General features: G+C 46.6%; 1 protein-coding gene across 1 annotated transcript in view; it reads left to right on the top strand.

Moving 5' to 3' along the window:
* hmcn2 (hemicentin 2) overlaps positions 1-8,929 on the top strand; it is a 62,454-nt gene extending 53,525 nt beyond the window's left edge. The window contains exons 68-81 of the mRNA XM_076047007.1: positions 339-491; positions 945-1,082; positions 1,691-1,818; positions 1,922-2,162; positions 2,255-2,314; positions 2,391-2,510; positions 2,675-2,809; positions 3,460-3,579; positions 3,700-3,825; positions 4,777-4,905; positions 5,042-5,335; positions 5,974-6,093; positions 6,879-7,005; positions 7,103-8,929. Of these exons, the coding sequence (XP_075903122.1) occupies positions 339-491; positions 945-1,082; positions 1,691-1,818; positions 1,922-2,162; positions 2,255-2,314; positions 2,391-2,510; positions 2,675-2,809; positions 3,460-3,579; positions 3,700-3,825; positions 4,777-4,905; positions 5,042-5,335; positions 5,974-6,093; positions 6,879-7,005; positions 7,103-7,481 (2,270 nt within the window). The 3' untranslated portion in view covers positions 7,482-8,929. The remainder of the gene's footprint in view (positions 1-338; positions 492-944; positions 1,083-1,690; positions 1,819-1,921; positions 2,163-2,254; positions 2,315-2,390; positions 2,511-2,674; positions 2,810-3,459; positions 3,580-3,699; positions 3,826-4,776; positions 4,906-5,041; positions 5,336-5,973; positions 6,094-6,878; positions 7,006-7,102) is intronic.
* Positions 8,930-11,558: the final 2,629 nt, after the last annotated feature.

Below are 11,558 nucleotides of genomic sequence, written 5' to 3' on the forward strand. Positions count from 1 at the left end.
GGAAAGTGTGACGTTTACCAAATGGTGGCTGATTTATTCAAATGCCCAACGTGAAACATTTGATGGGTCGATTGGCACAAAATGGTTTTGTTCCTACTTTTTTGTTCTCCAAAAGTAGATAAAGTTGCTAAAAAATAACTTCCTATGTTTACTGTAATGGTCCAACTGTGGTAGCGCTGTTGTCTATGTCGTTTGTGAATGAATGCAGAGTGAGCTGCAAATGAATTTGAAAAGGCGGATTGGTGTAGAGTTTGCGTGCAATATTGAACACAATGGATCTCTGGGTGAATTCCAAGTCAGTGCTTGTGTGTGTGCACCGTGTCTGTTTGCTGCTGCAGGGGAGAGCCCTCGCAAGACCCGCGGCAGCCTGATCGGCATGGTGAACGAGAGGGAGTTTGGCGTTTCCTTCCTGGAGGCAAACATCACTGACAGCGCAGAGGAGGGCAGCAGCACTCTGCAGGCCCGCCTGGACAACATTCCTCCCAGCGTGGGTGAGTGAGTGCACGATGCGTCCTCCCCCCGCCGCCCCCCCACTCCCAGGGTTGATATCGTCGCAGCGCAGTGCGCAGAGTGCAGAGTGCGAGGCCAGAGAAAGAGAGTCTTCCTCCAAACAATTCCACTTGTTTGTTTCTGTGGTAAGACGCAGGTTGCATGTAAACTATACAAATTTCAAGCCCCGAGCCCAACTCATTTTCTTCTCAAGTTTAGTATTTTAACTTTTCTTTCACATTTAAATTAAAGGAATGCGTTGTTACTTCCAACTACACAACATCTCTTGCACTTTTGATGAAACGGCCAAAGCGCCTCCGACCAAACGCTTCTTCTCCCTTTCCTCCGACCGCAGCTCAGCAGCCCACATGTTAGTCATCTCACGTAGCCTGCACGTATCGCCGTCTTTCTGCGGTTTTTCGCTCGACGTCAGTGGTGGTTCTGTTTCCCTGTAGGTCCCTTGTTGCGGGTGCTGGTGTCTGTTTTCGCCCCCATCTGCTGGACCACAGCGCTGCAGACGGAGGAGACCAGGAACGGCTTCTCCTTCACCCGGGGCCAGTTCAGACAAGAGTCTCAGCTCGAGTTTGAAACCGGTGGGTTTTGCGAGTGTTTGTCCGCTAATCCTGTGCAGATGCAGGAGGTGAAGAAAGCGTCCAAGTTGGAGAAACACGGAGAAGAACCGGTGCATTAGGGAAACCTACCCATTGGCTCATATGTGTATGGAAACAGATGGCTTCAGCACATTCATGTTTACTGAATGGTTCGGTGCCCTTGGTAGCGTTTGGCTGTGTGAACAATGCAACGTCCACATTTATTTACAAAGAACATCCAGGCAAAGACACGCAGTGTCTGTCAACGTTTTGGCTCATTAAATCCAATATTTGGTTGATATAATGACACCAGATTCATACATGTTTACATGTTTAGAGTAAAGTAAGGTAAACGTTTGGAGAAGTGTATCGGTACTTCCTGGGAATGTTGGTATTTTCTTTGACTTTTTATCTATTTTTTACATGCTGAGAAATTCTTTTGCGTGACCGCCGTCTCAGTTTGATTTATGGACTATCTGTCTGACCACCACCAGAGGGCAACGCTCTCTATGGTTGGCGTTTGCTGGGCAGCCAGCGGTTCAGCTGTTTCTCCTTTTGTTCTCTCAATTCAGCGATGATGTCACTCTACTGTGAATTCTCTGTAAAAACAGGAGAAGTTCTTCGTTTGATCCACGTGGCCAGAGGCGTGGACTCGGAAGGGGTTTTGCTCCTCGACATCGTGGTGAATGGCTACGTGCCTCCCTCGTTGTCATCGTCGTCGTCTCATGTCAGCCTGCAGGTATCGTCCCATCTCCGTCCGTCTCTGTACATTGACGAGACTCGCGTGTTTCTGAGCTCATCTTTTCCACTTCCTGGCCCGCTTTGTCTGTGGCCTCCTGCAGGAGTTCGATGAGTCGTACGTGCAGACGGGCCAAGGGCAGCTGTACTCGTGGTCGTCCCAGACCCACCGGAGAGGCGGGACCCCCATGGTGCTGCGCTGCAACCGCACCATTATTTATGAGGGGCAGGAGGAGCGGCAGGGCCCCGTGCTGCAGCTGCTCAGGGTGTCTGGGATCAACAGCGTCTACAACGTGTTTGCTCTCTCCTTGGACTTTCACATCACTGCCAACCTTGTCATACCAGGTGTGAAAAAAAAAAAAAAAAAAAAAAAAATCACACCATGAGCTGAAACAGTGCATGGATTTAAAGACAGGTTCTTTTATTTATTTTTGCAGATGATTACCAAGACACATGCCCGAAAGGTTTCGTCCTTGACACGGCCTCTTACTGCGCTGGTACGCCGCTTGTTTCCTTTCACTCCGTCTCCATCTTTCCCGCTGCCGGTTTCTCACTCTGACTGTCCTTGGTTAGATGAAGACGAGTGTGCCCTGCAGTCCCCCTGCTCTCACTCGTGCAACAACATCATGGGCGGCTTCTCCTGCGCCTGCCCCTCTGGCTTCACCATCTCCACGGAGAGCAACACGTGCCAAGGTGACAACTGATTTTCTCAAGGAAGACAATTGGTTTTCTCCAGCGAGGCCACCTGCCTCCAACCTCACTCTCTCTCTCTCTCTCTCTCTCTCTCTCTCTCTCTCTCCCTCTCTCTCTCCCTCTCCCTCTCTCTCTCTTTGTTTTTCCACTTCCCAAACATGTAGATATAGATGAGTGCTCGCAGGGCTCGAACATGTGCCACTACAACCAGCAGTGTGTCAACACTGTGGGAGCGTATCGCTGCCAGGCCAAGTGCGGACCGGGATTCAAAGCCAGCGTCAGCGGAATGAGCTGCGAAGGTATCGACCCGACAGGCAAACAAACTCTGATTGTAAAAAGTTTTTTTTTTTCTGTTGTTGTTTGTTTTTCCAGAAAATGAAGCAATTCTTAAAATCTGAAATTCTGCTTGTTGTTTCATAAAGCTTCTCAATAGTATACTGCTCCTGATGTATACAGACTTCAGTTCTGAGAGCTGAACAGTGCCAAACTAATCCAATTGTAAGCGTGTGGAAGTAAAATGCTTGTCTTCCAGTTAATCACCCAAAATCTGCATTTTCTGCACAAAATCAGTCGTCTTTAAATCCTGAATTCCAGTGCTGCAGATTCACACGATTAAATTGTTTATTGCAGAAACCAGAACATCCTCTGCGGTTTGGAGGGGGACATCAACTGACCAGATAATAGATAAAAAAGTAAATTTTCTAGAACTATGTTGCACATATTGAGAAAAGTCGAAGTAGAGGGTGTACTCGACTCTTCTGTGGTGAGCTCCCCGATAGCTGGAGACAGGGATTACAGATGGAGAACATTGACCAAAGAGAATTTGGGAAAATATGGGACCTTCAGGCGGTCCATTGTCTCTGGGCTCATCCTGACAAATGGCTTCCTGCCGCACTGACTGAGCTGCGAATGTTGTTGTCATGCCGAGTGTGGTGACCGTCTGTTTCAGATGTGGACGAGTGCCTGGAGTCTGCTATTTCTCCGTGTCAACACCAGTGCGTTAACACCCTGGGCTCATACCGCTGCATCTGCCACCCTGGATACCAGCTGTCGGGCCAGCGCTGCGTCGGTCAGTCTTCTCCCACGCCCGCCACGGTTTATTCGTCCCTCGCGGTCGTGGAAATTCAGGAATTATGGGGTTTCGCTTCGTAGTCATAACACCGTTTGATGTGACGCTCGCGCTTTCCAGACATCGACGAGTGCACGAGGAGCGTTTGCCCGGCTCACAAGGAGTGCCGCAACACAGAGGGAGGCTACCAGTGTTTCGACAGCTGCCCCGCCGGCATGACCAAAGCAGAGAACGGGGCGTGTGTGGGTGAGTGGCAGACGTCCATCCCATCCATCCCATTCATCATCTGCCACCTCTTATCCTCCACTCATGGTTCCCGGGGGTGTTGGAGCCTGTCCCAGCTGTCTGGCTTACACCCAGTTCATCACAGGCCTGACACAGGCAGACTGAATGGCATCCGCACTCACATTCAATGCTGGCCTTCTCAGGGTTGCCATTTCACCCTAAGGAGAAAAGTGGAGTAACCGGATAGAACCGACCCAGACAGTAGTAGAAGATGCTAACAGGAAGACCTGGGTTGGAATCAAAACCAATGACCTTCTTGCTGTGAGGTCACAGATGAAGATCTGCCACCATAGTTGAAGACAGAAATGTCAGAAATAAACATGTCAATCAATCAATCAACCTTTATTTATATGGCGCGTAGAAGCCACAAATTTGTCAATTTTCCATTTTGGGACATGTTGAGATTTCACATTCTACCATTCTGTCTCATGCTAAACTATCATCAGACCATCATTTCAGTGAGTTTGGGGCTGATTAAAGTATTTTTTTTTCCCCAAAAGAGAAACCCAACATAATATGTTGTGTTGATTTTTCCAATTTTTGGACCTGATGAGATTTCATTACATTGAACGGTATTTTTTGTCCCTGAAAAAAAAAAAAAACCCACCAAAATACTATTGTATGTCGATTTTTCAATTTTCGGACATTACCACTCCCTCTCACGCTGAACTATTTTAGCATGTCACTTTTCGTGCGGGTTCATCTGAGGCTAACACATCTGCAACGTGAGCTCCTCATTTCACCTCCCCGCAGTTTTATAATCGGCAGTCATCTCCAGCTGGCGACACGAGGAATGCGCGTTGTTTTCGTTACTAGAGCCGACGAGACCGGAGGCTTGATGGAGACGACGGAAAAAAATCTGACTTTCCCGGAGTGGCCAATCTAACGTGTTATTAAATGCATATTTTCCAGATATTGATGAGTGCCACGATGGAAGTCACATGTGCCGCTACACGCAGGTCTGTCAGAACACCGTGGGAGGCTACGGCTGCGTGTGTCCCCGGGGTTACAGATCTCAGGGAGTGGGCCTTCCCTGCCTGGGTAAGTCATCTCGGAACATTCGCTCTGCCCCACAACCTCTTTTCCGAAAACAGACGCCGGCTACGCAATTGCCTGAACCTTTCTGGCTCTCACCCCTCACCTTGCGTAAGAACTTACTGTTTCTTTTTCCTTCCAGACGTCGACGAGTGTCTGCAGTCGCCCAACCCTTGCGCCTACCAGTGCCGCAACGTGCCCGGCACCTTCAGGTGCCTGTGCCCGTCTGGAACCGTGCTGCTCGGCGACGGGCGCTCGTGCGCGGGGCTGGAGAGAGGCGTGGCCTTCAGCAACGGCACCAGAGTGAGGGCGAGGCTCCGCCCACAGCTGGTGTCGTCTCTGGGAAGGCCCATCCTGTCCCGGTCTCACGGGGTGTCTCGCATCACCAGGCAGAGCTGCCCGGTGGGCTACACCACCAGGGACGGCACCTGCGTCGGTAATTTGAACAAATGATATAAACAGGGCTGGGTTTGGGTGATTTTGGGTTGGTTCGAAGAGCCGGCTCCTGATTGGCAGAGCCGTTTATTTTTATTTATTTATTTATTTGTTTTTGGCGAAAGCCACACAAGATTACGTAGTCAAGATGAAGATTTGTGCGATAGAGAAATATTATATATAAAAAACGGGATGAACAGAATAATGAATACCATATAACACACGAGATTGGCATTTAGTTTTTTTGAATGTCAATCTTGACGAAACTGAATTTTGTTTTGCTGCTTTCTGTTTGTTTTTTGCAAATTTTTTTGTTTTTATTTTGAAGTTCATTAATGTGTTCTTTCACTTCTGCATCGTTGTATTCGAGTGGGTGTTTTGTTTTGGCACATTATGTTTACTTTTACAGTACTGTGTTCCTTGTTGCATTTAATATTTTGGATATCATGAACATTGATTGTTAATTTTAGCACATAATAATGAAGTACTATAATATTGTGATAATAATTTGGTCATAAAATAAAAGAAGCAACAGAAGAACCGGTTCTCGTAACACCCATCACCAGTGGGGTTGGGGGCGATTGAGGGGGAGTCGTGCTGCTTTCTGAGTCTCACCCGTGGCTCTTCACGTTGCACCAGATGTAGACGAGTGCCAGCTCAGGAAGCCCTGCCAGCACGAGTGTCGGAACACCATCGGCAGCTTCCAGTGCCTGTGTCCGCCCGGTTACCAGCTGCTCCCCAACGGCAGAAGCTGCAAAGGTACAACTTCCATCGGGCTCAGATGCCCACGACCGTCTTCTGCCTCCAAACGGGTCTCACTGAGGACGACAGCAACCAACTTTCACCCCTTTGCCCGCTTAACAAAGCTGCCTAGACTCACACAGCAGGGCCGCACACACCGGTAGTTGCACCTGTAGTCTTTATGTGTGCACATATATGTATTGGGAGCTATTTTCGGGTGAAGAGCCTTGGGTGGCAGGGATATTTGCATGGAGATGAGTGTAAACTGTAGGTCAGGGGTCAGCAACCTTTTTGAACCTGAGCGCTACCTCGTGGGCACTGAGTCATATGAAGGGCAACCAGTTTGCTGCACTCTTCTCAAAATTACACTCAGTTTGCCTTCAGTGATATATGTTGTGATATTATTAATGATACTCATCGATGTGAAAACACCTGTCACGTTCACTTTTACTTCTCTGGACTTCATGAATCCTAAAATATTTTTAGTCATTTTTAATCAATATCTTATTTTTAAGATATTGTCATATTCAAATCTATAAAAATGCAAGTTTGATTACAAAAGAATAGCGACAGAACAATGATATTTAAGAAGCAGCTCACCGAGTTGTGCTATTTTTAGAACAGTATATTTGTATATATTGTATATTTATTTACTTGAACAGGAACTACAGGTGGAAAATAGCTACTTAGCTAAAACATTGTAAAGTGCACACCTTCCTATTGCATAGGGTTAATGTTAAGTTTAGTTTGCCCTCAGTCACTCACTGACTCACTGACTCACTGACTCACCCCTTCCTCTGCAGACATAGATGAGTGCGTGGACCGGAGCATCAAGTGCGGAAACAATCAGATGTGTTTTAATACTCGAGGAGGCTACCAGTGCCTCGACACGCCTTGCCCAGCTTCCTACCAGAGAGGAAGAAGCCCAGGGTGAGTAGCGTCATCACCACACCACCCACTGCAGCGTAGTTCACGTCTTAGGCCAGAAAACCTCACGGTGACGCCGCGTGCTCCCCTTCCCGCCCAGGACCTGCTACCGGCCCTGCTTCCGCGACTGTGCGGCGGGAGGAGCCCCCCTGCTGCTGCAGTACAAGCTGCTCACGCTGCCCTCCGGCATCCCGGCCAATCACAACGTGGTCAGGCTGTCAGCCTTCTCCGAGTCGGGAGTCCTGCAGGAGCGCACGTCCTTCGCCGTGCTGGAGCAGGAGTCGGAGGGCGAGGCCACGGGCCGAGTGTTCGGCATCAGGGACGAGGCGGGCCGGGGGATCATCTTCACCCTGCGGCGCCTGGACAGAGCGGGCACCGTGCGGCTCAAGGTGCAAGCCACCACCGTGTCGGCGCAGGGCCGCGTCACCTACCAGAGCATTTTCATCATCTACATCTCCATCTCAGCGTTCCCGTACTGAGCCTCTCTGCGCTGCGGCGCGGCAGACAGTGCACCACTGAACCCTGTGTGCCTTGGACACGTTAGAGGCCACGCAGTGACCGTATACGGCGGGCATGGTTAGTATGCGGGTATGCTGCGGATGTGTGAGAGAAGACACCCGATTTGTTTACTATAGGTTCTGTCTATTCAGTCGTGAAGCGGAGTCCTCCTTTTGTCAGCGTCTGCAGTGACAAACTTGCTGAATGGACAAAAAAAAACAAAAAAAAACGACAAAACAAAACAAAGCAACTTTTTTATTGCGTTTCTCGATCACATGTCCTGTCAGTCATCCCGCTTATGTAAACGTACAGAATGGATAACTTGTACTATAGCACTGATGCAATCGTCCATCAGGAATTACAAAAATGGTTCATATTTTTGCATCCTTGATTTTGTTGCTTTTAAATGTTGTTCAGAGTGGTTTTTGTTTTTTTGTGTTTGTCGCTTTTCAACAGTTAATATGTTACAATATTTCCCCCCTTTTTTAATTTATTGCAATCTTTTAAACACATTGCTGACGCACTCATCTGAACTCAAGGATTTATTAGCATTGGAATGTAACGGCTAGTAGCCGTTTAGCTAGTAGCCGTTTGGCTAGCAGCAGCGTCGCCTCTTCTGTTTTTTTTTTTGTACTCTTTTATTGCATTATTTTTTAATGTGGAACGTTGTAGAGGTGTTGTTAAATGCACTCAAGGCAACAGTAGTCTCTTTGCCTTTTTGCTGATGGTAAGTTTACCAAAGGTTTCGGGAGCTTCATTGAAAACAGCAGTGTAGCATTTTTCTAAATGGGTAATTTTCAAAAGAAGTCCTAGAGGGTTCTCAAAGGCACCACCACAACTTTTTTTTAAATTCAGTCTATAAGTCATACTGTCAGTGTGTAAGGCCTATAATAAAATAGACTATTTTTTATTAATATTATATGACCAGTGTCCTAAATGTAATTTGTAATTAAGAAGGGCTTTTGATGTGACAAGGTTTGGGAAGGACTTCTTACACAACTCTGTCACCTTTGGTTGGTGAAAGAACTTGGCAAAGCCATTTCCATCACTCTCCAAAAACGGGCGATGGCCTTAAAAACCAATTCCAACTTTATATTGCCTTGGTGGTAAGTAGATAATAACACAAAGTCCAATTTTAGTAAACCGTTCCTTTTAACACTCACCACAGGCTTGGACTGCGATCGCTGTTGTGTGGAATTGGGTAAACAACGCAACGCAACCTTCAGACTTTCATGGTGCTGCACACTTTTTTTAGGTTGAAAAAAAGAAAAGAAAAACATTTGTTGTGTCATCTAAAGTGACTTATCCAAGTAAGTCTTCTGAAATCCACAAATGTTGCTGGATGTTTGCAGGGTTAAACAAATATTTTCCTGTTGCTGTAAACCAGTGTCTGAAATCTGCAGAAATAAAAAGGCCAACACTTTTGTCATTGGAGCTCATTTCCTTCCTTTCGCTCTTCCTGTTGATAGAAACCTAAAGCAGCATTTACAAACTGCTGCCACGTGGCAAATATTTATTGACCGCAACATAAATGGATGACATTACCCGTCCGTGAAAATTTGGCTTGAAGATCACGCCTCTCTTTTTTTCACACGAAGCGCCGTGTTTACCACCATCACCCGTGCGTTAGATGTGGTTGTCAGGGGTGTTGAAACAGTCGGCAAAGCAGGCGAGTTCCCATTGGCCCGTTTTCTCTAGTCACCGGTGTCATGAATGAATGAAGTTCCTTATTCATCTCAAGTACAGTTTCCGGGGGGAGTGGATGGTTTGGATGTGATGCATTCATCTGCTATAGGGGCTTTCAGAAACTGAAGAAATGCCAATAGGGACGTTAGGTTGACTTTTTCAGGCTGAGCTCCAAAGTCTCCCACAAAGCCTTTGAGCGCTGAGCCCTCCTTACATTTGCTGACATTTGCCGCAGGGCTCCAGGTAGCGTAACCACGAGTTGCAAAGCACTTTGCAACACTCATATCTGCATGACGGCAATAAAAAAAAAAAAACCTGATCTGGGACTCATTGTTTTCAAAGCAGAGGGGGCTCAAACTACAGCAGGCTCTCGTGGTATATAGCTTAGCTTTATTGTCATTGCAAGTTGTGCAATCTATCTTGGGGGACTCAATTCAATTATTGAATTATCCCAGTCATTCTCACGTCAGCTATACTTGTACTTATTTACATATTTGACAAAACAGCATTATTATCCAATACAAATAAAAGGTTTTAAGCCAGTGGGACAAACCTGGACCTTCCTAGGCTGGACTTAGTGGGAAGACACCTCAGTGTTTTAGGATGTGTGGTCACTGGAATGAGCCTTTGGTTGGTGGTCAGTCTGTGCTTTCCGTAAGAAGAATGTAGCTCACTGTTTAACCAGCTCAATCTCTATCTTTCTCTCTTTCGCCTCACTTTTGGCTCTTCCTTTTCACCCCAACCGGCCAATGCAGATGTGCGCCCCCTGGAGTCTGGATTTGCTCAAGGTTTCCCCCTGCAGGGGAGTTTTTCCTGGCCGCAGTCGCTCCTTGCTTGCTCTGCAGGGATCATTCGGTTTACTCGCAATTGTGTGAAGTGGTTCGAGAAGCCTCAGGATGTGATTTAGTGCTTTATAAATACATGTCAATTGATTGGTTGGTTGATTTAGACACGCATCATTTAGTCTCATGACAAACAGTAATTAATGTTTTACCTCCCATCAATTTAACCCAAGTCTGAACACATCAAAGTTTCTTGCGTCCACTGCAGTTCATGTATCAGTGCACTTTATAGTTTAAACGAGTGCGGGCTAATGACACTGCATTCTAATGACCAGATGTGTGTATTTACACTTGAATGAAAAATCCGATTTTGTTTGGCTGATTTTCGGGATGACGTTCCTGGTAATTCCTTGAGAGAATGACTCACACGTCCCAACGGCACAACCTATGATGCAATCGCGTGACCACTGGTTTACACGGGCACTCTTTGTTATCATCAGCTCGAAGTGTGTTTTTACAGTAATCAAACAGCAGGCCTGTTTGATTAGTGGAGGATGGCGCAACAGTGGGGACAAAGAGGCACCGCTCTAACAAAAACAAGCAGTGATGAAGTGTTTTAAATGATGATTTTCAATGACAACCAACATCGCGAGGAATCAGTCTGGACACAGTGGTGTCGTCCAGATCAGAAGTCACTTGTACCTCTCAGAACAAAGTCACTCAAGGTCACCTCACAATATACATACACGATGATTAAAAGAACACAACAAACAAGTGCAGTAAACTCAGCAGTAGAGGATGACAAATTATAGTGAAATGGGAAGTTTATAAAGGTGAGTTTCCGGATGGGAGTCAGCGAGGTTTTGGGAGGCAGGTTGGGGAGGTTGTAGATGCCGTTGAATGTTTGGAGCAGGATTTTAAAGGCCCGGCAACATTTGACAGGAAGCCAGCGGAGTTGCTGGAGAACAGGAGTGATGTGATCGATGGATGAGGTTCTGTAGACGCTACAAGCGGCAGAGTTGTGGACCAGCTGGAGCTTATGGACAGACTGGTGGGGGAGACCAAACACGAGTGGAGCTACGGTAGCCCAGAAGGGATTTCACCAGAGCGTGGACCGGGTTGGCAGCACTGCTGGAAGTGAGTGGGACCGACTGATAACTATTAGCTGTTATTCTAGCTATATAAATATTAATGTTTGGAAAGCCAAGGAAGCGTCGAGGTGAATGTCAGTTTTATCACTGATAAGTATGCGAAAGTTGGAGGAGAACAAGGACCTGTCAAGGAACTCCTCTTTTCCTCGGAGGTTGAGTCAGTTTTTCCGCCCTTCACGTTGTTTTGTCCATCTTTTTATTTAAAAAAAAGTAAAAAATAAATATCTATATAATATTTTCCTCATGTTTCTTGGATTTGTGTTACGACTGGTGTGAAGTGTTTTAATGGGAACATCTTGCACACAACACTTCACTTCTTGTGCTGTTTATTCATTACAAAGTCAGTTTGTGAAGGCCTTTAATGCAGTATACCACTGGATATAGATGGGCTGAGAAACTCAGAGGGTTGGTTCTTCTATTTTTCACACAGGATCAAACA

The sequence above is a fragment of the Nelusetta ayraudi genome, unplaced genomic scaffold (genome assembly GCF_046127955.1).
Source record: "Nelusetta ayraudi isolate G7.1 ecotype Tasmania unplaced genomic scaffold, CSIRO-AGI_Nayr_v1 ptg000092l, whole genome shotgun sequence".
In the NCBI taxonomy this organism is placed as follows: domain Eukaryota; kingdom Metazoa; phylum Chordata; class Actinopteri; order Tetraodontiformes; family Monacanthidae; genus Nelusetta; species Nelusetta ayraudi.